At 40.7% G+C, this 27,490-nt stretch overlaps 1 protein-coding gene across 1 annotated transcript; it reads left to right on the top strand.

Annotated features, from left to right (window-relative positions):
• The first annotated feature begins 565 nt into the window (after window positions 1-565).
• Window positions 566-7,621, top strand: kbtbd7 (kelch repeat and BTB (POZ) domain containing 7). The gene is made up of 2 exons (XM_059967784.1): window positions 566-1,216; window positions 3,773-7,621. The coding sequence occupies exons 1-2, from the start codon at window positions 785-787 to the stop codon at window positions 5,264-5,266; spliced, it is 1,926 nt and encodes a 641-aa protein (XP_059823767.1). The 5' UTR covers window positions 566-784; the 3' UTR covers window positions 5,267-7,621.
• The last annotated feature ends 19,869 nt before the right edge of the window (window positions 7,622-27,490 follow it).

Below are 27,490 nucleotides of genomic sequence, written 5' to 3'. Positions count from 1 at the left end.
TATTTGCAGAAAGAAATGTTAACCATAATACATTTTCGGATCCCATTAAAGCTTCACTTAAATAGGACAAAAATTATTCTTCAAAAAGCATGGAGAAATGGAGATGAAAACTGTATTGTGTTATGAAGATACTAGAAATCCTGAACAAAATACAGAAAATGATGGAGGAACTCAGTAGATTAGTTAGCATCAATGGAAGGAATAGACAATTGATATTTTGGGCGGAGATCTTTGGATACATTGCACTAACGTGACAGCAAGTAGGGGATTGAGAGAGTCAGGTAACAGATGGGTCTTACTGATACCATTAAGTATTTTAGCTGTACTACTGAAATCAATACTTAAGAAGCATTTTTATTGCAAAGCGTATCTCATAAATTGGATTTAATCAAGCGTCCTAGATTTTTGATTGTAGGAACCAATTAATATCCACTTAAGAGAAGTTGTGTCCTATGAATCAGGAAAACCAGCTTAATAGTAATGATTCCAGTTAGACAATTTTAGAGTGTGTTTATGGAATCACTTTATAATTTTCTATCTATTTTCAATTGGAGAAAATTCTGGAACTTATCAGTCCGGCATCTGTTTGCGTATAGGAGCGTTAATACGAATAATGCCTTTCGCCGGTCCGCCGATTACATCAGATGATTGACGTTCAAAAGGGACAATGAAGGAGCGGGAGGGTCGCGCATGGTAGTGCCTGATTGGTCAAGTGTGGTAGAGGCCCGCCTACTCGGTGGGGGCAGGAGGCGGGGCTTGGACTGCGGGACCGGGCTTGGACAAGATGGAGGCTCTGCAGTGCCTTTCGGGTCCCGAGCAGCTGGAGGACGCGGCTTATGCTGGGGCTTTGCTCCGGGAGCTCAAGTCCTTCTACGATGCGCGGCTGCTGGTGGATGTAACGCTGGAGGTGGACGGCGGCAGTCGCTTCCTGTGCAACCGGAACGTGCTGGCAGCCGCCAGCCCCTACTTCAGGAGTATGTTCACGGGCGGCCTGTTCGAGAGCAAACAGCAGAGCGTCACCATCCACGACGTGGACTCGGACTCGATGGCGCTCATCATCGACTACTGCTACACCGGCCGCGTCACCGTGTGCGAGGCCAGCGTGCAGAAGCTGTACGTGGCGGCCAACATGCTGCAGCTCGAGTACGTGAGGCAGGCTTGCGCCGCCTTCATGGCGCGGCGCCTCGACCTCTACAACTGTGCCGGCATCTTAAAGGTGAGCGGGTCTTCCTCCCCCTTCCAAAACTCCCGGGCACAATGCGCCTGCACCTCTCGGTGTGCGGGCCCAGGGGAAACTGACCGCTGAAAGGGCAGAAAGCTTGCGGTGTTGCTGGAACCTCCCGGTCTCCGGGGAGGAGGGGATACCCCCCTCTTCCCACGAGTGGGCTTTGAAGAGGACCTCCCCAATCCATATAAGTACCTGTTTTAAAACTGGAGGAGCAAATCTCAAGGTGTGGCTCGCCTGTGTCATGGTCTAGTAGATTTGCCTAGAAAAGAGATCTGTTGATTTCCCAGGGTATGTATGTACAGTACTCCCTTATTTTGGTCACATTCCAGGTATACCTCTCCAGTTGCTAGTGAAGATACACATTTGATTCTGTTTGTTGCAGCAATTCACTGCTTTGTTTCAAATGGTACATGCTTTCAAGTTTAAAAAAAACATGAAATGGGTGTCTATTTACAATTCTCCTTGCCCTTGAACTCTTTTTTTTACACTGTTCCTTGCTTTGATCATTTTCCATTTGGTTACCATGCACAATCACTTTTCTTTTTTAACTCCCAAATTTACCCTTGAAAACCCACCTCGTCCCCCTTTATTCAGAAGATGTTGTCCTAATTGACTTTAAGTATTGTTTCTGGTCCTGCTCCCGTGAAGCTGACCTGATAGAATTTTGGGTGCATTTGCAAAGGATAACTTAGGCTTTAAAAATACTGATCAGATCCTTCAGCCCAGGTGCCAAACACAGTGCAGAATTAAATTAAATATTTCAGCCTGTCCATGGTCCATTTTATTCTTCCATTCCCTGTATATAAAATTACATTCATGTTATGCCCTTCACAAATCTGTAGTATTGAAGCAATTGGTTATGATAAATATGTTCCAGCTATTAAAATGTTTATAAGATTAACATGTTTTGAATGGATTTTATGTTAACAAAAACATTTTGTCTCTTACTCAATAATCCTAGTGTAAACTGGGATCACTAGGGCAGAGAGTCATGACTAGTCAGGATTAGATTTCTGAATGACTGTTTTTCTATCTAAGATCTTTGAAACTTCTGTGTTTAGGATGCTTTGTATTTAACAGTAGAACCAAAGTGATGGAAAATTAGTTTCAGATTTGCTCCACCTGAAAGTTGCCTATGCTTGAATGAGAAAGTCCACAATTTCACTGAGGTAATGTTTCCAAGATCAGTAGACAGTCCGAAGAATGGGCTTTGAAATGGCAAATTCATTTCATATTATTTCCTCCTTCAGAATTATTCAATGACACAACTGGAAACCTTTTGACCCAGAAAGTGTATGTTGCAAGTCTATCCACCTCAACCACATCTTTTGTCTTTACAAGCTTATTTCTAACTCTTTACATTACATTTCAATGTTTAGTTAAAAGACATTTATTCCTTTTGTGGTGGAGCTGTTGATCTTTAGTGCTCTGGCTCTTATTTCTTTTGGATCTCAGTGCTACAGTCTAGTTCTCTAATGAATTACGTACCTCGAAATCGTCATGGCTTCCTTTTCCATATCCATATTCTTGAGTGTTGTAAATGTTGTGTCTAATATCTCAATGTTGTAGTTTTGGACTCCCTCTATTCTCCTTCATTGATGTCTAGGATGACTTGACTTGATGGAAGGTTGAGCCATTTAGAAGTTAAGGTTGTGGCTGAGCTTACAAGAACAAGAGGTTAATTAGTCTTTTATAAAAGTTTTTGCATTCATGCCTGTTTTCTACCCAAGCTGTCTTTCTTTGATTACTTATTTTTGTTTCCAGTTCACTTGAACAACATTTCCTTCTCATTCAGTAGTGTCTTATTCTTTTACCATACCCTGATATAATCATTCTTTAAACATTCTCCAGTGAAAAACGCTGCAGTTTAGTTACACTGCACAGCACAAGATATTGTTGTTTCCTTCCTGAATAGAAATCAGTTCATCAAGAAAATTCCCTAAAAATTCCTTTGGAAAATACAGTTTTCTTTAATAGTTGAATTTGCATTTGTGTTTTTCACATCCATTAAATATTGATGTGGGGGTTTCCTAACCACGTCTGGGTCTGTTTTAGACTGATAGCTGTGATTTCTCTTTTAAAAAGTTTGCTTTACATGATTACCTTTGTCAGTGAACCAGGTAGTCCATTGATTTGTTTTAGCCAGCATTTCTTATGTTTCATAAGGAATAGATTTGAAAATGTATTTTGTTTTTTTTCCAGCAATAAAAAGTTAATGTGTTTTAATTTGACCACTTGTTTAGGCTACCGTACGGCACCAATGCAGTTGCATAACTTGTGTAACATGCTCCATCTGTCTGCTTGCTACTTAAATAAAACAAAAGACCATATGATCGACATCCATCTGCCAACAAACCTCAAGTATGTTGATGGGATTATACTCTTTTGGATCTTGAATATGCGATGACAAGTGGACATGTGTAGTAGTTGTGATATATTTTGAAAGGTGTTTGGTTAGCTGAGACTTTGAGGATATGACGTATTAAATCAGTGCATTTCTGAAAACTCACTTGTCAAATCTGTAACTGATTTCTTTACCCTTAGTTTGCAGATGCTTTTGACAACGTGGAACTGAAAGAAAAGGCACTTGCTTTCATCGCTTGCAACTTACAGCATTTGTGCAAAACGGAGGAGTTGTGTGAGCTTTCACTGGAACAGATCAAAGAGATACTAAAACTGGATACACTGGATGTTGACAGCGAGGGGAAGGTGTGCGCAGTGGCAATTCAGTGGATTGAATCAAATATCACTGAGCGTGCTGCACATGCACTTGAAGTCTTAAGGTGTGTCAGATGGCATCATTTCAGTGAGAAAGACAGGCTGGGTGTCGATGCACTTAAATCTCAGTTGTTTGTCGAAAACAAGTCTCTTGTTTCCGCTTTGGATGACCTTTCTGCTCCCAAAGGTGTTGATGTGTCTACCAGCATACATAACTCTTCAAAAAGGATTGGATTTAGTGCTAAAGAGATGGTTATATTTTTTGGCCATCGAAAGGAGCCTTTCCTCTGTTACGATCCCTATTCAGGTGACATTTATGCAATGTCTTCACCTTTGACTAGTCCAGCCCTTACAAAGTCCATCAGTTCACTTGCTGTCTGTGTTTCACCAGACAACGATATCTTTTTGGCAGCACAGCCAAGTAAACAACTCTGGGTATATAATGCAGTTCAGAATAGCTGGCAACAGCTTGCCGAACGACTGCTGGCAAGAGAAGGGATGGATGTTGCATATTTGAATGGATACATTTACATTCTGGGTGGTCGTGACCCGTCGACAGGCCTCAAGGTTAAAGAAGTTGAGTGTTACAGTATTCAAAGAAACCAGTGGATTTTTGTAGCCCCCTTGCCTCATGCACTGCACTCATTTGAGCTGATTACAGTTGGAGACTGCTTGTATGCGGTCAATAATAAGAGGATGTTATGCTATGTACCGGAAAGGAATCAGTGGCTGAATTGTGCTTCCTTAAAGCGGAGTGAGTTCCAGGAAGCTTGTGTTTTCAATGAAGAAATTTATTGTATTTGTGACATCCCAGTCATAAAAGTTTACAACCCTTCAAAAGGTGAGTGGCGAAAGATCAGTGATATCCCCATCGATGCCAATATCCACAATTTTCAGATTGTTTGTCATGGCAACAAACTACTTCTCATAACTACCATAGTGCCACAGTGGAGGAAGAACAGAGTGACTGTTCACCAGTACGATGCAAGCAATGATCAGTGGGTCAACATTGGTACAATGCTGGGTTTGCTACACTACGACAGTGACTTTATATGCCTTTCAGCACGTCTATACCCTTCATGCTTGGAGCCTGGGCAGAGCTTTATTAGCGAGGAGGATGATATCCGGAGTGAGTCAAGTGCAGACTGGGATTTTGAAGGCTCAAGTGATATTGACTCAGAGTCAGGGAGCTCAAGTTCATTTTCAGATGATGTTTGGCAGCCACCAGGAGGACTAAGAGTTGAACGAATACAGCAAAATGGCCATTCAGTCCCTCCAGATAATAGACTTCCTCATATGAATGGTCAAAGTGGGAACTAACCAACTCTATTTTAAATGCTCTTTAATTTGGGGCGTGGGGGGGAACAGAAGATTCAAAAATAGTGAAAAGTAACTAGTATTTTTTTTTTGGATTGTTGCTGATCTGGTAGTTTTTGGCAAATACAGTTATATTTTTTGCGGTACATGTTAGTATGTTTGAAAGAACTAGGAAAATAAAAATTGCATTGAAATTGATTTTCTGTATTGGCAGTTACACCACAAATTTGTTCTGCATTTTGTTCTGGTTCTTTTCAAGTGTGCAGCACCATTTTAAAAATGATTACTTTGGTGATGGGGGTGAAGTGGTTAACCGTGTTCAGAATTGTTCTCAGTAAAAGTAGAGGTCTGAGGTTTACTTGTCATATATGCATTTACATTACATATTTGTATGTGATACTTAATTTCATATTCTTGTATGATGAATACACACAAGACGATGAATCCATGAAGAATTAGTAAAACAGCAGCAAACTTGCAACTAGAATGGCCTGTGGTGACTTTTGTAAAGAAGCCAAGGGTTATTTCAGCTCACCAGGGAATAAACAGCTCTAGTTTATTTAGTGAATTCTATTTCAAGAATAAGAACAATCCAGATTTAACTTGCATCCTTCATTTGGGTAATCTGTTGACCTTAATGAAATCAAGTAACTCAGCAAGCTTGTGGTGTTTTCAGATTGGTAGTAAGAATGGATTAAGTAGCCATGTTCTATATCTCCTTAGTAGAACTCAAATACATTTGGTGGAAATCCTCATATAAAAGAAAAAACTGGTCATTAAGTAACATTCACCTTTTGAAAAGTAGATCAACATGTATTATATTTGTATAAATTTGTGGGAATTTTTTTCCCCCTGAAGATAGCAATTTAAAAGCTGGCCAGTAAAATTGGAACTGTTTTGAACCTGTCTATATGGACATCGAAAGTACAGTTGTGCCTAATAGGAATGTTTGTTGTTTTCTGCATGAGAACTGGCTGTGTTTGCTTCCAAAATGCACATACAGTATTTCTGTTTTATGTTGATCACCCCAACCCTACTTGTATTTTATTTGCTGATCTTAATCTGACAACATTATTGAGACATTAACCATGATGTATTTCAATGGCAGCACAGATTTAAACAGCACAATGCTCTACTCATTTGGAAAGATCTTTTTTAAATAGTGAAACCTGCTCATTCTGACCACTTTATACTTTCTAATGCTCTGAAAATGGCAGAAGCAGACAGAATAAAGATGGCCACGACATTCAGTTAAAAGAGCAAAATTTGAATCAGGAGATCTCAGATCTTTACAATGTTTTGTTTTGGCTAGGTGATGCATTTGTCTTCAGTTTATACCAGCATGAGAGGTTGTGGTGGTGCATGATTTAAATTTTCAGTTTAAAAAGATCTTTTGTTTATTAAATTATATTCTTAATTTAAAAACATTTGATAAAGGAATTTAAATTAAGCAGCTTAAATTTAACACATTTTAACTAGAATTGACTTAAATTCATCATACTTCATCCTGTTCCTACCTTGACAGTTCAGTCATTTTAATAAGATTTGTTTATGCTAAGCAAATGGAATGAGGCATTTCAAACCAACATTTTCAATCCTTTTAAATTTAAAAAAAATGTTCATAGAATTCCAATTTTAAAGTATTAAGGTACAAATGACTTTAGAAACTTGGAAATTAACCTTCATAACCTTGGCAGCAACTTGTATTAATGTAATGTCTTTAACATGGTAAAATGTATCTTAGTTTGCATAAAGGGGTGTTTAGTTAGAGTGAGGGTTTTAGGTGGGTGGCTGTGGTTAGATGAGTTTGAGAGGGAATTCCATAGATTAGGGCTTGGGCAGCTGAACATTGCCTGATTAGGCTTGATCTTCATTAAACACTGTATAGCATTTTTAAAACCATTTATTGACTTGAATAATTTATTCCTAAATAAGGCATTTAAGCTATTCCATTGATTATCTGTAATTCCATCTTTTCAGTATTTTAGATAGGGTGTGTTTCATGAGTTTTGACTTTTAATTAAATGATGCACGTTTGTACAAATTCTTAGCTGAAATTGCTACAGTCAAATACACATTTATAAACAATAGTTTATTAAATCTATTCTCACCACCCTCCCAACTTGCCTTTCAGTGTAGAGGTTTAATAGCTTGCTATTTGACATATTTTTCACTGGAAATTGGCAGCAGAACAGATTATTCAGAATTGAGTGCTGTTTAGGAAGCAAATGCTTTGAGTTTGATGTTAAAATGACCTGTTATATACGATGGGCAGCTAATCCATAAAAGTTCATGCATTTGTACTATTATTGCTATATTCAATAAAAGGTTATCTTTTTTGCTTGTTCAAGATCAAAACTGTTAGAGGAGACAATGGTTTTTCTGCAAACCCATAAGCAGGGAGATGGTTCTTCCCATCCTACTGTTTACAGTGATCCATCTTATCATTTTCAGCTTTGGACTTTGAATATTGATCATTTGCACTGAATTGGAGTTTAAGTTTTTAAATGGTGTGAGACTGAGGCTTAGATATCCTTGTACACAAGTCACTGGTACTTTGCTCATCCTGCACTAACAAAAACACACATAGAATTGGCACTAAAAGAGGTCATTATAACAGAGAGAGATGTCAGTATTATTGCCCTGGGAACCTGATGCAAAATCTGCTGTGTGGAGAGGCTGATTATGAAGGCTGGTGTTGTGTGGGCTAGAGCTCTGTAGTGAGACCTGGATCACCGCTGGAGACTCATCACCTGTATAGTACTTTCCTCAGCACTTCTGATGGAAACTAATGACTTCCCCTCTGTTTGCACATGGTAAGTGTCTCACTATATTTACTCAGCACTGAGCTTGTGCAGCTGAACAGAGTGAGGCCATAGGATTTGTGTAGTCAACACACAAAGCAGCTACTGCTACTCCCCAGATTCTCTGTACTAGCCAAGAAGCCTGGCTGAACTCTACATTTCCCAGTCCACTCCACACTGGGTAGATAGCCTCTACGCACTGAGCTGTGGGCACACTACAGTTTCATGCCAGATTTCCAGCAGCAGGTACATGTAATCAGAGCTTAAAGTATAGCTTTATCATTTGTGACTGTTGAACTGGGCACTTCTCTGTGCAGATACTGCAAGTCATTAGGAAAGCAAAAACTACACTGGCTTTTATTGTAAAAATATAGTACAAGAGTTAAGGCACAGCCAAAGTATGCCTGATGAAAATGCACCCAGAACACATACAAATTTGGTCTCCCTAAAAAGAGATATATTTGTGCCTGAATGGCTCCTAGGGTGGTGGGTCTGTCATAAAGGGTGAAATTAAATCATCTAGGGCATTTATTTGGCATTTGAAAGAGTTGACCACATTGAAACATGCAAAATTCTAAGAGAACTTCACTGATGCTTCTCCTGGCTGAGGAATTTAAGCTGTCAGTAAACTATTGGATAAGCCATTGCAAATGTAATTTCTTTAAGTTTGGAATCCTCTACCCCATAAACTGGAAGAGTAGTTTGTGCTTAAAAGATGTGATAGATTTCCAGATAATAGAGAAATTAACAGTAATACATCATTGAAAGTAATGGTGTATGCTTTAATTGTGGATTCTGGATAAACCTAAATATACATTGCAGTCTTATGTTTGTAAACCATTTAGTAATAATTCTGATATAATTCGATAAGATCCATTTATGAAAATTAATTAATTTCCATATTTAATCATCTGAAATCTACTTGCTAGTTATGAAAGCAAAAGTGGTGGAAAAGCTGAATGGATCACATAGACTGGGTTGATGATGGAATTCAAGGTTATTATAATGTCTTAAGTTAATAATCATTGGTGAGGGATCTTGCATGAAGTCTTGACTGGGGCTGCTGCTCTCTTTATGAAAAGTGGAGCGGACAGATTTTGAAAATGAGTTTGGTTGTACTGCTTTGAGATCTTAATAACATTAAAAAAGTGAGTAGTACTAGTATTGGGAGGCTTGGAAAGAGCAGTCATTTTCCAACACCAAGCAGAAAGCAATTACTACTTTCAGAAATTTTCCCAAGCATGAGCCACCAAGGCCATAGCAAATTATTTTTTTTAAACAATAACCATACAAGTGTCACAAAACTGGGGGATCTCAGCAGGTCAGGTAGTGTCTATGGGGGGGAATGGACAATCAACTTTTCAGGTTGAGATCTTTTATGTGCTGCTCCACATTCCAGAATCTGCAGTCTTTTGTCCATTTCCTCTTTTAGATGTTGCCTGACCTGCTGACTCTTTCACCCTCCAGCATTTGAATATTGCTCCAGATTCCAGCATCTGCTTTTTACTGTCTCCAACTGGAAGAGTTTGTTTTCCCTTCTGCAGTTCTGGCCTACACCAATATTTAATCAACGATTTTGATTTTCAATATCTAACAATAGTAAAAACATATGAAGACACTATTAAATAAGTTTAAATCTATGCCATAATTGAAGAAAAAGTTGAATAAGAATGCAAGAATTAGACTGAAAAATCATCCATGATCTGATTGAATAGCAGAATAGGCTGTAGAGAGTGAAAAATAATTGTGTACTTTGTGTGCATCCTTCTGCCTTTTGAGAATAAAGTCAAATTGCAATAGGTTAGCACCCCTGCAATTCACAATGACTACCTACGTTACTTAGTTCTTCAGGATCAAATGTTTATTGGTTCTACCTACCTCACCTCTGGAAAGTTTAAAAAAGAAGCCTGATGAGCTTGTTTTGAGGTGGAGAATGCAGGTAGATATATTACTAGTGGTTGGTAGCTTTTCAAGTGAAATGGTTCTACATATAGGCCAACAACAGGGTTATGCTCCCTTATCCACTCTGTATGCATGGAGTAACTTTGTAACTACTCATCGTAATATATATTTCCAAATGTAGAAAGTTATTGAGTCTAGAGCAGACCTGAACAATTCCATCCTCTTTCACCTGTTAACTCTCCTCTGAGCCTGTACCATGTACTGATCTACAGTGCAAAATTAACCTATCAACTTGCATGTGGAGGAAACAGGAGGTAATGCAAATAGTTAAGTGGAGAATTTGCGAACTCCACACCTATAGACTTGGAAATCAAGATCAAACCTAGGTTGCTGGAGCTGAGGCAGTTGCATCAGTGTTTTCCAGTCTAGAAAAGATGAGTCGTTACCCCCACCCCTCAGCTTCCAGTTACTACAACCAATACCAGAGATACATGCATAAGCTTTGCACCACCAATGTTCAAGAAATATGAGTTGCACTAAGGTGGACTGTACATATAACTAGCCAGTTCAGTTTCCCAATGAGTACTGATGTAGAAACATAGAAAACTGACAGCACAATACAGGCCCTTCAGCCCACAAAGTTGTGCCGAACACATCCCTGCCTTAGAAATTACAAGGCTCACCCATAGCCCTCTATTTTACTAATCTCTATGTACCTATCTAAAAGCCTCTTAAAAGACCCTATGGTATCTGCCTCCACCACCGTTGATGGCAGCCCATTCCACACATTCACCACTCTCTTTAGTAAAAAAAACTTACCCCTGATATCTCTGTACCTACTCCCCAGCACCTTAAACCTGTGTCCTCTTATGGCAACCATTTCAGCCCTTGGAAAAAGCCTCTGACTATCCACACAATCAATGCCTCTCATCATCTTGTACACCCCTGTCAGGTCACCTCTCATCCTCCTTCTCTCCAAGGAAAAAGGCCGAATTCACTTAACCTATTCTCATAAGGCATGGTCCCCAATCCAGGCAACATCCTTGTACATCTCTACACCCTTTCTATGGCTTCCACATCCTTTATGTAGTGAAGTGGCCAGAACTGAGCACAGTACTCCAAGTGGGGTCTGACCAGGATCCTATACAGCTGCAACATTACCTCTCGGCTCCTAAATACAATTTCACGATTGATAAAGGCCAATACACCATTCGCCTTCTTAACCTCAGAGTCAACCTGCGGAGCTGCTTTGAGTGTGCTATGGACTTGGACCCCAAGATCCCTCTGATTCTCCACTCTGCCAAGAGTCTTACCATTAATACTATATTCTGCCATGATATTTGACCTACCAAAATGAACCACTTCACACTTATCTGGGTTGAACTCCATCTGCCCCTTCTCAGCCCAGTTTTGCATCCTATCAATGTCCTGCTGTAACCTCTGGCAGCCCTCCACACTATCCACAACACCTCCAATCATTGTGTCATCAGCAAACTTACTAACCCATCCCTCCACTTCCTCATCCAGGTCATTTATAAAAGTCACAAAGAGTAAGGGTCCCAGAACAGATCCCTGAGGCACACCACTGGTGACTGACCTCCATGCAGAATATGACCCATCTACAACCACTCTTTGCCTTCTGTGGGCAAGCTAGTTCTGGATCCACAAAGCAATGTCCCCTTGGATCCTATGCCTCCTTACTTTCTCAATAAGCCTTGCATGGGGTACCTTATCAAATGCTTTGCTGAAATCCATATACACTACATCTACTGCTCTTCCTTCATCAATGTGTTTAGTCACATCCTCAAAAAATTCAATCAAGCTTGTAAGGCATGACCTGCCCTTTACAAAGCCATGCTGACTATTCCTAATCATACCTCTCCAAATGTTCATAATTCCTGCCTCTCAGGATCTCCATCATCTTACCAACCACTGACATAAGACTCACTGGTCTATAGTTTGCTGGGCTATCTCTACTCCCTTTCTTGAATAAAGGAACAACATCTGCAACCCTCCATTCCTCGGGAACCTCTCCCGTCCCCATTGATGATGCAAAGATCATCACCAAAGGTTCAGCAATCTCCTCCCTCGCCTCCCATTGTAGACCAGCTTACATTTTGTCCGGTCCCGGCAACTTATCCAACTTGATGCTTTCTAAAAGCTCCAGCACATTCTATTTCTTAATATGTACATGCTCAAGCTTTTCAGTCCGCTGCAAGTCATCACTAAGATCCTTTCCATAGTGAATACTGAAGTGAAGTATACATTAAGAACCTCTGCTTTTCCTCTGGTTCCATACACACTTTCCCACTGTCACACTTGATAGGTCCTATTCTTTCACGTCTTATCCTCTTGCTCTTCACATACTTGTAAAATGTCGTGGGGTTTTCCTTAATACTGTCCAACAAAGCCTTCTCATGGCTCCTTCTTGCTCTCCTAATTTCCTCTTAAGCTCCTTCGTAGTAGCCTTCTAGATCTCTAACATTACCTAGCTCTCTGAATCTTCTGTAAGCTTTTCTTCTTGACTAGATTTATTTCAGCCTTTGTACACCACAGTTCCTGTACCCTACCATTACTTCCCTGTCTCATTGGAACATACATATCCCCTTAATATTTGCCACATTTCTTCCATACTTTTCCCTGAGAGCATCTGTTTCCAATTTAAGCCTCCAATTTCCTGCCTGATAGGCTCATAATTCCCCTTACTCCAATTAAACTGTTTTCTAACTTGTCTGTTCCTATCTCTCTTCAATGCTATTGTAAAGGAAATAGAATTATGATCACTATGTCCAAAATGCTCTCCCACTGAGAGATCTGACTCCTGACCAGGTTCATTTCCCAATACCAAATCTCCTCTTGTAGGCTTATCTACATACTGTGTCAAGAAAACTTCCTGAACATACCTAACAAAACTCCACCCCATCTAAACCCCTCGCTCTAGGGAGATGCTAATCAACAATTGGGAAATTTAAATCTCCCATCATGACAACTCTTATTATTACATCTTTATTATGTTCTTGGAAATGATTCAGTCCAAGGTATGGAAAACAATTTTATATTAAAAGGTGTGCATACAGAACCATTTTTGAACTTATTTCTAAACTTGTATAACTATCTTGTATCAATTTTTAAAAATAGCAGAAACTTGCTTTGTCTTGTTCTTTGTCCTGTGTTGATCAAAATCAGCAAATATCATGAAAATTATTTTGTGACAGCAGTACATTGCAATACATAAAAACTATAAGTTATAAAGTAGTGCAAGAGAGAAAAAATACTAAGTATTCATGGGTTCATTGTCCATTCAGGAATCTGATGGAGGGGAAGAAGCAGTTCCTGAAACTGACTACTGTATGTGTCTTAGACCATAAGATATATGAGCAGAATTAGTAAGGATAGGTTTGGGTGAGGTATGTATATGGTAAGTTTCTTCTTCACTTGTTAGTTCATAGAGCAGTGAGAATGGCTCCAGCGGATATATTGTGTGAGATGTGGGAATTCTGGGGAACTGCCAGCCTCCCAGATAACCACACTGCACCAGTGGTCGTCTAGAATTCCCACAGGATCCCAAGAGAGGATTTGTAGAGTGCCTACAAGATGGCTTTTTAGAGCAGCTCGCGAGTGGATCAACTATTCTGGATTGGGTGTCGTGTAATGAACCAGATTTGATTAGGGAGCTTAAGGTAAAGGAACCCTTAGGAGCCAGTGATCATAATATGATAGAATTCACCATCAATTTGAGGGGAAGAAGCTTAGTCAAGTATCACAGTGGAGTAAAGGGAATTTCAAAAGCATGAGAGGAGCTTGCTGAAGTGACACTAGCAGGGAAGTGGCAGAGTGGCAATGGCTAAAGTTTCTGGGTTTGAAGGATTTTTGAACTTCGTGCAGCACCTTGTCAAAAGCCCTCTGAAAATCCAAGTTAGCAACATCCACTGACTTTCCTTTGTTTACCCTTCCCGTTATTTCGGAAAGAATCCCAACATATTTGCCAGGCAAGATTTCGCCTTAAGGAAACCATGTGTCTCTAAATACCCCAAAACTTTAATAATGGACTCCAACTTCTTTCCAACCACAGAATCAAGCTAATTGGCCTATATAATTCCTTTTCTTCTGCCTCCCTCCCTTCTTAAAGAATGGAGTGACATTTTCAATTTTCCAGTCCTCCAGAACCATTCCAGAAGTCTAGCAGGTTATGAAAGATCACTACTAACGCCTCCATGATCTCTGCTGCTACCTCTTTCAGAACTATTGGGTGTAGTCCATTTGGTCCAGGTGACTTGCCTAACTTGAGACCTTTCAGTTTCCCAAGCACCTGCTCCTTATTAATATCAATGACACTCATTTCTGCCCCCAATATGCTCAAATTTCTGGCATATTGCTAGTGTTTTCCACAGTGAAGACTGATAAGATATCTAAAGTTGACCCCTGTAACTACCTTCTATTGGTCTAATATCCACTCTCATTTTGCTTTTACTCTTTATCTGGAAAAAAAACCTTTGGTATCTCTTTGATATTATTGGCTAGTTTACCTTCATATTTAATCTTTTCTCTCCTTATAGATTTTCAGTGGCCTTCTGTTGGTTTTTAAAAGCTTCCCTCTTAACTTTCCACTGAGTTTTGCTATATTATATACCCTCTCTTTTGCTTTTATGCTCTTTGACTTCCCTTGTCAGCCACAGTTGCCTCCTCCTCCCTTTAGCTCCCTAATCACATCTGGTTCATTACAAAACACTCAATCCATAATTGCCTTTTCCCTAGTGGACTTAACCAAACAAGCTGTTCTAAAAAGCCATCTCGTAGGTATTTTACAAATTCCTCTCTTGGGCTCCAGCACCCACCTGATTTTCCTAATCTACCTGCATATTGAAATCCCCCGTGATTATCATAACATTGCCCTTAGTATATGCCTTTCTATTTCCCATTGAAATTTATATCCCACCTCCTGATTACTGTGCTTGAATGTAACTCCCATCAGTGTCTTTTTATCCTTGCAGTTTCTTAACTCTACCCACAGGGATTTACTTAGCAATACAGTATGGAGTGGGCCCTTTGACTGAGCCACGCCACTCCAGCAACACCTAACAAACCTGATTAACCCTAAGCTAATCATGGGTCAACCTACCTGATACATCCTTGGACTGTGGGAGGAAACCAGAGGACATACAGGTTTCTTAAGGATGGCGCTGGAATGGTTCTCTGAACTCCGGAACGCCTCTAGCTGTAATATGGTCTCCACCCACAAGGATTCTACATCTTCCAATCCTGTATCAACGCTTTCTCAGGATTTGATACTTTTTTAACCCAACAAAGCCACCCTACCCACTCTGCCTACCTATCTATCCTTTTGGTATAATGTGTATCCTTGGATGTTAAGCTCCCAACTATGATCTTCTAGCCACAACTCAGTGATGCCCACAACATCATACCTCACAGTCTCACTACATGCTGCAATGACTTGTATGCCAACTGTCCCATCCTCAGCCCTATCACTCTCATTCCCATCCCCCTGTCAACTTAGTTTAAACCTGCCCGTAAGAACATTGATTGCCCTCAGGTTCAGGTGTAACCTAACTTCTGCGGATGAGATCCCAATGATCCAGAAATATGAAATCCTGCCTCTGCATTATTTCCTCAGCTACTATCATCCTAATCCTGCCTTGACTAGCGTGTGGTACTGGGAGAACTCCAGAGATTACTACCTTAGAGGGCCTGCTCTGAAGTCTCTTCCTTAATTCCCTATAGTCACTGCTGATGACCTCTTCCTCCTTTCTACTTGTATCATTGGTGCCAATGTGCACCATGACTTCAGGCTGCTCACCCTTCCTCTTGAGAATCTGCTGCAGCCTCTCTGAGACACTCTGGACCCTCGCATCTGGGAGGCAACACACCATTCTAGCTTCTCTTTTGTAGACACAGAATCTGCTGCCTGTCCCCCTAACTATTGAGTCTCCTGTCACTATCGCTTTGTCTGACTTTACTCTTCCCTGTTGAGCCTCTCAGAACCGGCCATTGTGCCACTTGCTTGGTTGCTGCTGCTGTACCCTGATAGAGAACCCCGCCCCCAGTATTCAAAGGGATATACATGTTGCTGAGGGAAACCCTGCACTGATTGCCTCTCCTTGTGGTCAACCACCTACTATCTGAATCCTCCCAGAAGGTCCTGCTCCAGCTCCAGTTCCTTGACCTCATCGGTCAGGAGTTGACGTTCCTGCCGATGTAGCTATCGGGGAGATGGTTAGGTACACTGAAATCCCACATATTTCAGGAAGACCTTTTCCACTAGCTGAACTACCATCCTGCCTACACGTGTTATGCCTCTAACTTCTTGAACTTAAGTTCTAGCCTGCACCTACCTGCAGCCTCCTCGATGAGAAGATGGTCGCAGCAGCCACTCCGACTCCAACTAATGCTGTAATTGTTCGTCGCTTGCGTCTTATGATCGCAAGACACTGCTGGATATTAAGAGCATTAAGTACAGCAGGTCTACCTTACCTGCAAGTTGTTGGATAGTAGATGAGCTCCCGCAGAATGGGCTTATTGTGTTGTGTGTTGTCGCCTTCTACAGCCACCTAGGGCTAATGCCGGCCGAGGCAGTGCGCAAGGGAACTAAAACTTGGAAATTGCGCTGGTATTCGTGCGAGGCTGAAGATGAAAAACTGCAGCCCAGCTCTCCCGTCAATTCTGCTTTCAAACATTCAATCGCTGGAAAATAAACTACATTACCTGCGCCTGAGACTGAATAGGCATGAGATTAAGGACAACTGCGTGCTCACTCCAACGGATATCCTGACACGCCATCCAGCTCCGGGGCTTCATCTCTTTTCGTCCAACAGAATTCTGCGATCTCTGGCAAGATATATGGTGGAGGTGTATGAATCTACGTTAACAGGAACTGGTGTGTGAATGCCTTGTGTGGTGTCCACCCACCACTATTCGCCTATGGTAGAGTCTTAATGGTGAAGTTCAGGTGCTTCTATTTCCTGAGGAAGGCCCTGCATGGGATGTTGGGTCAAGAAGGTTCAGTCGTTCGGTATTCAAGATAAGGTAGTAAACTGGATTAGACATTGGCTTTGTGGGAGAAGCTAGAGAGTGGTAGTGGATGGTTGCCTCTTTGGCTGGAGGTCCGGGACTAGTGGTGTGCCGCAAGTTTCGGTGCTGGGTCTGTTGTTGTCATCTAGATCAGCCACCTGGGTGATAATGTGGTTAATTGGATCAGCAAATTTGAGCATTACACCATTGGAAATGTAGTGGATAGCGAGAAAGGCCATCATGGCTTGCAGAGGGTCTGGATGGGCTAGAAAAAATGGTAGATGGAATTTATGAAAAAGTGTGAGGTGTCACACTTCGGTAGGAACCTTACACAGTGAATGGTAGGGCACTGAGGAGTGTGGTAGATTAAAGTGATCTGCAAATACAGGCCTATAATTCATTGAAATGGGATGGAGAAGGAGTCATAAAAGATTTTTTTGGCACTTTGGCCTTCATAACTCAAAGCGTAGGAGATGGGATGTTAGATTGAAGTTGTATAGGACGTTGGTGAGACCTAATTTGGAGGATTGTGTGCAGTTTTGGTCACCTACCTACAGGAAATATGTAGATAAGGTTGAAAGAGTACAGAGAAATTTTACAAGCTGTTGCCGGGACTTAAGGACTGGAGTTATAAAGAAATATCGAATAGATTAGGACTTTATTCCTTACAACGTAGAAGACTGAGAGGAGATTTGATAGAGGTATACAAAATTATGAGGGGTAAAGATAGGGTAAATGCAAGCAGGCTTTTTCCACTGAGGTTGGGTGGGACTGCAACTAGAGGCCATGGGTTAAGGGTGAAAGGTGAAACGTTTAAGGGGAACATAAGGGGAAATTTCTTCACTCTGAGGGTCGTGAGAGTGTGGTACGAGTTGCCAGCATGCTCTACGAGCTCGATGACGACGTTTAAGTGAAGCTTGCATTGGTACATGGTTGATGGGGGGGTATAATCCAGGAGAAGGTCGATGGGAGTATACAGTTTAAATGGTTTTGACACAGACTAGATGGGTCGTAGGGTGTCTTTCTTTCTTTTTCAATCTTTTTATTGAGTTTCATATATACATATAAAAAAAACATAAAATAATGAGTAAATTATGAATACAATAGACTTGAAATCGCGTTAATAATAAGATAACAATATCCTATTAAACATCAACAGAAAAAAATACCTTAATTAATCGTCCATATGATTATATATGAAAAAAAACAAAAATAACCGTTAAAAGAAGAAAAAATTTGAAAATATGTGAAAAAAAATATATTAAGAAAAATAAAACACTAAACTAAACTAACATGGGCAATAATAATAGCTTACAAGTATATGATAGTGTCAAAAAACTCCAGAACTCCATACCTGAACATGAATAAGCAGAAAGAAGGTCTGGAAAAGGCCAAATTAATTCATATGAAAATGTCGAATAAACGGTCTCCAAGTTTCTTCAAATTTAATTGATGAGTCAAAAATAGTGCTTCTAATTTTTTCCAGGCTCAGATAAGAAATAGTTTGAGAAAACCACTGGAATGTGGTAGGAGGATTTACTTCTTTCCAGTTTTGTAATATAGACCTTCTGGCCATTAATGCTACAAAAGCAATCATTCGTCTGATTGAAGGGGAAAACTGATTACCATCTTCATTTGGTATGCCAAAAATTGCAGTAATAAAATGAGGTTGTAAATCTATATTCCAAAGTAGGGTGTCTTTCTGAGCTGTATTTTTCTATGACTCAAGTTCACTGCTACTGTGATCGTGGCTTTGTGCATTCCACTTGTGCTAGTGCCAGCGAAGCGCTGTGAGTATAGTGACTTGCAAACTGCTGCCCTCGGCGGGGCCGCTGGGTCCCGCTGCAATCAGAAATGTTACTGAAATTCAGGGATTTGTTCATATTGGTCTCTTTCAATTCATGTTTTTAAAAAAATTTTTGTTTCTTTTTCTTTTCGTGTGTGGGGGAGAGGATGATGCCTTTCTTTCACCTACTTGTATGATCTCCTGGATTCTATGGCTATCTGGAGAAGACAGATCTCAGAGTTGCATTCTGAATACATACCCTGATAATAAAATAAACCTTTAACTGCACACCCCAATGGTTTCTTTATCATTGCTGGCGACAACAACCGTGCTAATTTAAAAACAGTCCTGCCCAACTTCTATGAGCATGTTGACTTTAGTTCCAGAAGTGAGAACACTCATTTATACCAAATCTCTGGTACAAGCAAAGCTGTTCACCATCCTCACTGCGAATTCTCTGCTGTATTTGTTGTCTAATTCCTGTAGAAGACATGACAGCAGAGGTTCCAAGCACTGCTGAGCGATCGGGATGCTACTTTCTTTTTTTGCCACAATATGGTTATTTGCATTTTAATACCATAAAATACATTTAACCTTCCTATACTTGCTTATATTATTCAAAAGATACAGAAATTGCTGTATTAACACAACAAGACAACACGCACAAAAAAAACAAAAAAATGCTTCTTCTATTTCAACAGGTGGTAATCTATATATAAAAATGTGTAAAATTTAACAGGTATTTATAATACAATTCAAAAATCAATAAATAATATACATTTTCTACGTTTGGAAGCTGCATTGTCTACAGAAGGTAATATTCTTTTAATCTTCTGTTAAGTCCAAATCCTTGACATAGTTAATGAAGGGTCTCCATATATTCTCAAATATCTGCTGTTTAGACCTTAATATATAGGCTATCCTTTCCAATGGGAGACTTGATAACATCAGCCTTATCCATTGAGTAGTGCTTGGACTATGAGTACTTTTTCATAATTGTGCAATACATTTTTTAGCATGAAGTAAGCAGAGATCTATAAATGCTTGTTCATTTTTACTGTAATTGTGTTTCTCTAGGTACAAACCCAACAGAAAGAGTTTAGGGTCCAGTGAAATAATTTTCTCCATTATAGTTTGTACCTCTTCCCAGAATGCTCCACTCTCTCTACATTGCCACATACAATGAAACAAAGTACCTCTAGCTTCTGTACATTTTGTGCATACGTCTGATATGATTTTGTTTTATCGGTTTAATTCCACTGGTGTGACATGTCAACATTAACCATTTGTACTGTATCAATTTAAGGCGAGTGTTTATTGACTTAGTATGAGCATTGGTACAAGCTGTTTTCCTGGGCAGGGCTGTATGGGAGACCGGCAGTTGCCCAAGCTGCAGGCCTTCCCCACTCCACGCCACTGATGTTGTCCAAGGGAAGGGCACTAGGACCCATGCAGCTTGGCACTGGTGACGTCGCAGAGCAATGTGTTGTTAAGTGCCTTGCTCAAGGACACAAACACACTGCCTCAGCTGAGGCTCGAACCAGTGACCTTCAGGTTACTAGTCTGATGCCTTGCCCACTAGGCCACGCGCCAACTGATAATTCCTTTAAATTTTTTTTACATCAGATCATACCTTTATCATGTGCTTTACAATTGGATTTTAAGTTTGCTTCTGTAATCTTTTAACTGTATCTGAGTATATGTATAAAGGAAGAGGTAGTTTTAGACTGTGAAATTCCATTTCTATCCAATGAGGAGAATCATTTGTTGAAAAATAGAACATAATAGTTCTCAGCCCAATAATACCACATGATGTTTGGGCATTTTAGACCCCCCCCCCCCGATCAAATGGCAAATACAGTAAAGATAAACTAAGTCTTGCTCTCCTATTGTTCCATGTCTTTTTGATTTTTGAGAACAGGTTTAAAGGTGGTGGCAAAAGAATACTTTGGAATAGATAGAGTAGCTTTGGTAGTATATTCATTTTTAGAATGTTGATTCTCCCAATTGTAGATATTGGGAGAGCCACCCATCTTTCAATTGACTTATTAATATCTATCGTTATATAATATCTATAATTAGCATTAACAATATGTTTTAACCCAGGCAGAATCTCTACTCCCAAATACTTAAAACTGTTGTACAACATTAAATTGGATTACCCCTGAAATTGGATCCCTTCGTTCATTAGCGTTGAGCAGTAATATAGAGTATTATTCACTTTGTATCCTGAAATCTCACCAAATGATTTAATTAGCTGTAGCAAGGTTGGGATTGATTTATTTAAATTGGATATAAATAAAGTTATATCATCAGCATACAAGGCAGTTCTGTGTCCTATCTGTCCTGTTGTTATTCCACAGAACTGCGGGTGTGAACATATTGCTATTGCTAGAGGTTCAATTGACATTGTAAATAATAAGGGCGAGAGTGAACAACCTTGTTGGCAGCCTTTACTGATTGTTATTGGTTTTGAAATGTTTCTATTTGTTAAGATTTCTGCTGTATAATTTTTGTATATTACCTGAACCCATTTAATGAAATTATTTCCACACTCAAATCTTTCTAAGACATTGAAAAGATAAGGCCATTCAACCCTATCAAAGGCCTTTTCGGCATCCAATGATGGAAGTGCTGTATCTGATGCTTCTTTGTTATTGTGAATAATATTCAATACCCTTCTTAGATTATGGAAACCTTGCCTTCCCATTATAAATCCATTTTGATCTTTACTTATGATATTAGACAGTAAGTTTTGTAGTTGTTTTGCTAAAGGTTTACAGATTATTGGTCAAAGAACACTGAGGCTGTCTACAAGAAGGGTCAGAGCTGTCTCTATTTCCTGAGGAGACTGAGGTCCTTTAACATCTGCTGGACGATGCTGAGGATGTTCTATGAGGCTGTGGTGGCCAGTGCTATCATGTTTGCTGTTGTGTGCTGGGGCAGCAGGCTGAGGGTAGCGGACACCAACAGAATCAACAAACTCATTTGTAAGGCCAGTGATGTTGTGGGGGTGGAACTGGACTCTCTGACGGTGGTGTCTGAAAAGAGGATGCTGTCCAAGTTGCATGCCATCTTGGACAATGACTCCCATCCACTCCATAATGTACTGGTTAGGCACAGGAGTACATTCAGCCAGAGACTCATTCCACCGAGATGTAACACTGAGCGTCATAGGAAGTCATTCCTGCCTGTGGCCATCAAACTTTACAACTCCTCCCTCGGAGTGTCAGACACCCTGAGCCAATAGGCTGGTCCTGGACTTATTTCCACTTGGCATGATTAACTAATCATTATTTAATTATTTGTGGTTTTATATTGCTATATTTCTACATTATTCTTGATTGGCGTGGCTGTAACGAAACCCAGTTTCCCTTGGGATCAATAAAGTATGTCTGTCTGTCTGATTATCTTAAGATCAGAATTTAACAAACTAATGGGTGTCATGTTCTCACACCTGTTTGGAGGTTTACCTGGTTTTGGCAGTAAGGTAATCAAAGTGTTATTCATAGAGGGTGGAAGACTACCATTCTGAAATGCCTCTAGAAACATTTCCAAAAGTGGAGTTAGCAATTTATTCTTGATTTTTTTATACAGATCAATTGGAAGGCCATCTGGTCCTGCCCTTTTTCCTGATTTCAAATTATCAACGGCATGCCCAACTTCTTCTTTGTTGATGTCTAATTCCAGATCATTTTTATAGTCCTTTGTGGTATAGGTAGCTCGTCCAAAAACCTATTTAGGGTTTGCAAATTGATTTCATTTTTGTATTATATAATTCTTCATTGTAGCCTCTAAAGGCATCATTGATTTCTGTGGGATCCACAACTTCGTGCCCATTGGATATGACAGTTGTAATTGATGTCTTAGTTTCTAATTGTTTGATCTGCCATGCTAATAATTTGCCTGATTTATCGCCCTGTTCATAAAATGATTGCTTTAGTCTAAGAAGACTAGAAGCAGCCCTAAATGCAGACGCCTTCTCATATTCAGCTTTCAAAACTAGTAATTCTTTTTCCAGTTGTGGGTTTCTGTTTTCAAAGACTTTTTCCTGGAGAGTCTTTATTTTGTGTTCCAAATGTACTCTCTCCTCATGCATTATTTTTTGATTTTGAGCCTGTGTAACTGATAATATGCCCTCTAAGAAAAGCTTTAAATGCCTCCCACTTCGTACATGCAGATGTTTGTGTAGTATTAACTTCAAAGAACTCATCTATCTGTTTCCCTAAATATTTTACAAATTCTTCATCTTGTAACCATTTGTGTTGAAAGTGCCATGTGGAAGGATCTTTTGTCAGCTTTTTATCTGTGTATTTTAGGCAACATGGTGCATGATCTGAGATCACAATATTGTCATAGTAGCAGTTCTGAATTTTGGTCCTTAATCCTGAAATTAAGAAATAATCTATTCGTGAATACGTCTGGAATGTACCAGAGTAACAAGAGTAGGTTTTGATATTTGGTTTCAATTCTCTCCATATATCTATCAGATTTAATTCTTTGATAAGCTGATGAATAACCTTTGGAAAAAGTTGGAAAAATAGCAGATGGAGTTTAAGTGTGAGGTGTTCTTCAGTAGGACTAAAAAGAATAGGTCTTACACAGTGAACGGTAGGACACTGAGGAGTGCAGTAGAACAAAGGTATCTGGGAATACAAATCTATAATTTATTGAACGTGGAGGCACAGATAGACAGGGTCGTGAAGAAAGGCACACTAGCCTTCATGTATCAAGATACTGAGTACAGGAGATGGGGTATAATGTTAAAATTGTATAAGACGTTGGTGAGGCCTTTTTGATAGATGCTGCCTGACCTGCTGAGTTCCTCTAGCATTTTGTGTGTGTTGCTTTGGAGTATTGTATAGTTTTGGTTACCTACTTACAGGAAGGATGTAAGTAAGGTTTAATGAGTACAGAGAAAATTTACAAGGAATGTGCTGGAACTGGGGGACCTGAGTTATAAGGAAAGATTGAATAGGTTAGGATTTTACTCATTGGAACGTAGAAGATTGAGGGGAGATTTGATAGAGGTATACAAAATTATGACGTATATAGAAAACATAAATACAAACAATCTTTTTTCCACTGAGTTAAAACACAAAATACTGGCAGAACTCAGCAGGCCAGACAGCATCCATGGGAGGATGTAGTGACGACGTTTTGGGCCGAAACCCTTCACTACCTCCTCCCATAGATGCTGTCTGACCTGCTGAGTTCTGCCAGCATTTTGTGTTTTTATTTCCAGCATCTGCAGATTCACTCATGTTGCCTTTTTTCTACTGAGATTCTACAACTAGAGGTCATGGGTTAAGGGTGAAATGCTTAAAGTGAACATTACCTTTGTTCAGAGGATAATAATGTGGAATGAGCTGCCAGCACAAGTAGTGCATGCAAGCTTCATTTCAACACTTGAGACACTGGGATAGGTATGTGGATGGTAGGAGTATGGAGGGCTATGGCCTGCGTGCAGGTCAATGGAATTAGGCAGTTTAAATGGTTTAGCATGGACTAGATAGGCTAAAGAGCTGTTTCTGTGCTGTGCTTTTCTATGACTCTAATAGGCCCTTCAAACCATCACCAACTTCCCACAATTTAACCCTAGCAAATTATAGGACAATTTACAATGACCAATTAACTGATATGTGTTTGGCCTGTGGGTGGAAACCAGAGCACTTGGAGGAAACCCACGTGTTCCACAGGGAGGGCATACAAATTACTTACAGAGGATGATGGGATTGAATTCTGAACTCCAGTGCTTTGAGTTCTAATAATATCTCACTAACTGCTGTGCTATAGTGATGTGAGGAAGACCTTTGTTGGGTCAACCGACAAAGCCGCAGGGCCTGATAATGTACTTGCCTGGGTGCTGAGGAACTGTGCACCCCAGTAATAGAGATACTAACAGACATCTTCAGCATCTCTCTGGAACAGTTCATTGTTCTCTCAGGATGATGCCACCACACTCAACGACTACCATTCAGTGGCACTGACCTCAATAACAATGTTCTTTCAGTGGCTGGTTATGGATTGCATTAAGTTCCATCTTCCTGCAATTTGGACCCTTTCCATTTTGCTTATTGCTCAAATTGGTCTACTGATGTCTCTGCACTCCACTCTGTCCTGTCCCTCCTGGAAAATGGTACTTCATATGCTAGGATGCTGTTTATCCCTTGGAAGCTGGTGGGTAAACTGTCCTTGTTGGGTTGCAACACCTCTCTCTGTAACTGGTGGACCATAGTCAGTCCTTGCTGGCAGAAACATCTCACACTGAGCACCAGTGCTCATACTCAGGCTGCTGCTGATGCAGGACTTCACTGCGAAATCCAAACCCAATCATCAAGTTCGCCGATGACACCACAGTGGTTGGCCTAATCAACAACAACGATGACATGGCGTACAGAGAAGAGGTAGAGCAGCTGGTAGAAAGGTGTGAACGCAACAATTTGAGTCTCAGTGTGGACAAGACCAAAGAGGTAATGTGTTAAGGATCCAGCCTGAACACTGGGTCGAAGGGCCTCTGCTGATAGCTCTGGACCACGACAGCCCTTAATTTCTGACTTCTTTCACCTGGCCATGTGGGTTTTGACCCAGCCCCTGTCCTTATTGGACTTTCGCCAATTACCCACTTATCTCCTCACTAGCACCCACCTGTTTCTGTTTTCACTCATTACCCAGTCCATTTAAACCCTACCTTGACTCACATTCTCTGCCAGTTCGTCCCAGCTCTGACCTGAGTCATTCTAGCCTGTCATTGCGGCTGCTGCCAACTGATTTTGCTGGACTCTGTGTTTCTGGATTTTCGCCTGTGCGCTCTGGATCATCTGCCCTCGCCGGACTGCCTTTCCCGGGTAAGACCCCCACCTGCCATTCCGGATTTGTGCCTGCCTCCTGTTTTTGAAAGACTGTTGCCCTTGTGCTCCCTAATAAATCCTGGTAAAAGAGCATTCATTGGTCTGCACTTGAGCCCTACCGTAACCCGACCCAACCTGACATAATGGTAGATTTTCAGAAGGTGCAGGATGACCACTCTTCACTGCACATATGTGGCTTCTTCATGGACAGAGTTAGGAGCACCAAGTTTCTGGGAGTGCACATAACAGACAATCTCACCTGCTCACTCAACACCACCTCTTATGGTCAAGAAACCACAGCAGCAAGTGGAGACTGAGCGACCAAGGCTCATTCCCCTTCCATTCTAATCAATTTTTACAGAACACCACGCATTGTCGTCTGGTATGGGAATTGCAATGCATCTGACTATAAGTGCCTACAAAGGATTGTGAGAACTGTTGAGAGGATCATTAAGGTCTCTCTTCCACCCATCAGAGATAATTATCAGAAGTACTGTGAACACTGTAAATCAACCATCCAACAATCTCTTTTATCTCCTACCATCAGGAAGGAGATACTGTGACATTAGGACATGGATTGTTAGGATGGGAAACAGCTTCCTCCCCCAGGGCCATGAGTCTACTGAATTCCCTGCCACTACCCAGCTCTCATCATGCATGAAGCACCAGTACTGTTTACTTTTTAAAATGTGTGTAATGCACCTTTTTATTTGTTAGTGATAATATTACTTTGTGTTATGTGAGTGAGTTTTATATACTGCGTTGTGCTCCTTGGTCCAGAGGAACGTTGTTTCATTTGGTGGTATATACACACGTTTGTAGATTGAATGACAATAAATTTGAATTTGAACTTGACTGATTACATATTGACTATCAAGCACCTATCTATACTAATCCAATTTTTACCTACATTCATTTCATTATCACATGTACATTTGGATTTGGAGCATGAAGGCTGCGAGTGAACGGCTGATTTTTCGGACCGAAGGGAGCTTTTTACTACTCTGAGGTGAGACTGCTCAAGTGCGTGACGTCAGCCAGTTGAGCGCAAAAGGTTTAAAAAGAAGACCGCCATATACAGCGGGCAGCTGAGTGAGAGGCAGCAGCGTGGTAGGGCTTTGGCTCAATGGGCTTAGGCAGTAACGGGATGAGGTGAGGTAGGTAGATAATACCTGTGTTGTTTGCGGAAAAGAGTTGGCATATGTGTGAGGCCAGCTTTTTGTGCTCGGTGTCAGACGTGGGGAGTCCTAGAGTTTCCCTGCCTCCTGGATGGCCATATCTGCGCCAGGTGTGTCGAGCTGCAGCTCCTGAGGGACCGAGTTAGGGAACTGCAGATGCAGCTCAATGACCTTCACCTGGTCAGGGAGAGTGAGGAGATGATAGAGAGGAGTTATAGGCAGGTGGTCACACCAGGGCCATGGGAGACAGACAAGTGGGTCACAATCGGGAAGGGGAAGAGTCAGGTACTAGAGAGTACCCCTGTGGTGTACCCCTTGACAATAAGTACTCCTGTTTGAGTACTGTTGGGGAGGACAACCTACCTGGGGGAAGCGACAGTGGCTGTGCTTCTGGCACAGAGTCTGGCCCTGTGGCTCAGAAGAGTAGGGAAGGGAAGAGGAAGCCAGTAGTAATAGGGGACATAGGTGGTCAGACAGGCGATTCTGTGGACGCAGGAAAGAAATTCGGATGGTAGTTTGCCTCCCAGGTGCCAAGGTCTGGGATGTTTTAGATCGTCTCCAAAATATCCTGCAGCAGGAGGTTACATATTGGTACCAACAATATATGCAGGAAAAGGGGAGGTGGTCCTGAAAACCGACTACAGGTAGTTAAGGAAGTTGAAAAGCATGATCACAAAGGT

The sequence above is a fragment of the Hypanus sabinus genome, chromosome 4 (assembly GCF_030144855.1).
Source record: "Hypanus sabinus isolate sHypSab1 chromosome 4, sHypSab1.hap1, whole genome shotgun sequence".
Classification (NCBI taxonomy): domain Eukaryota; kingdom Metazoa; phylum Chordata; class Chondrichthyes; order Myliobatiformes; family Dasyatidae; genus Hypanus; species Hypanus sabinus.
This window is presented reverse-complemented; position numbering and strand designations above follow the sequence as displayed.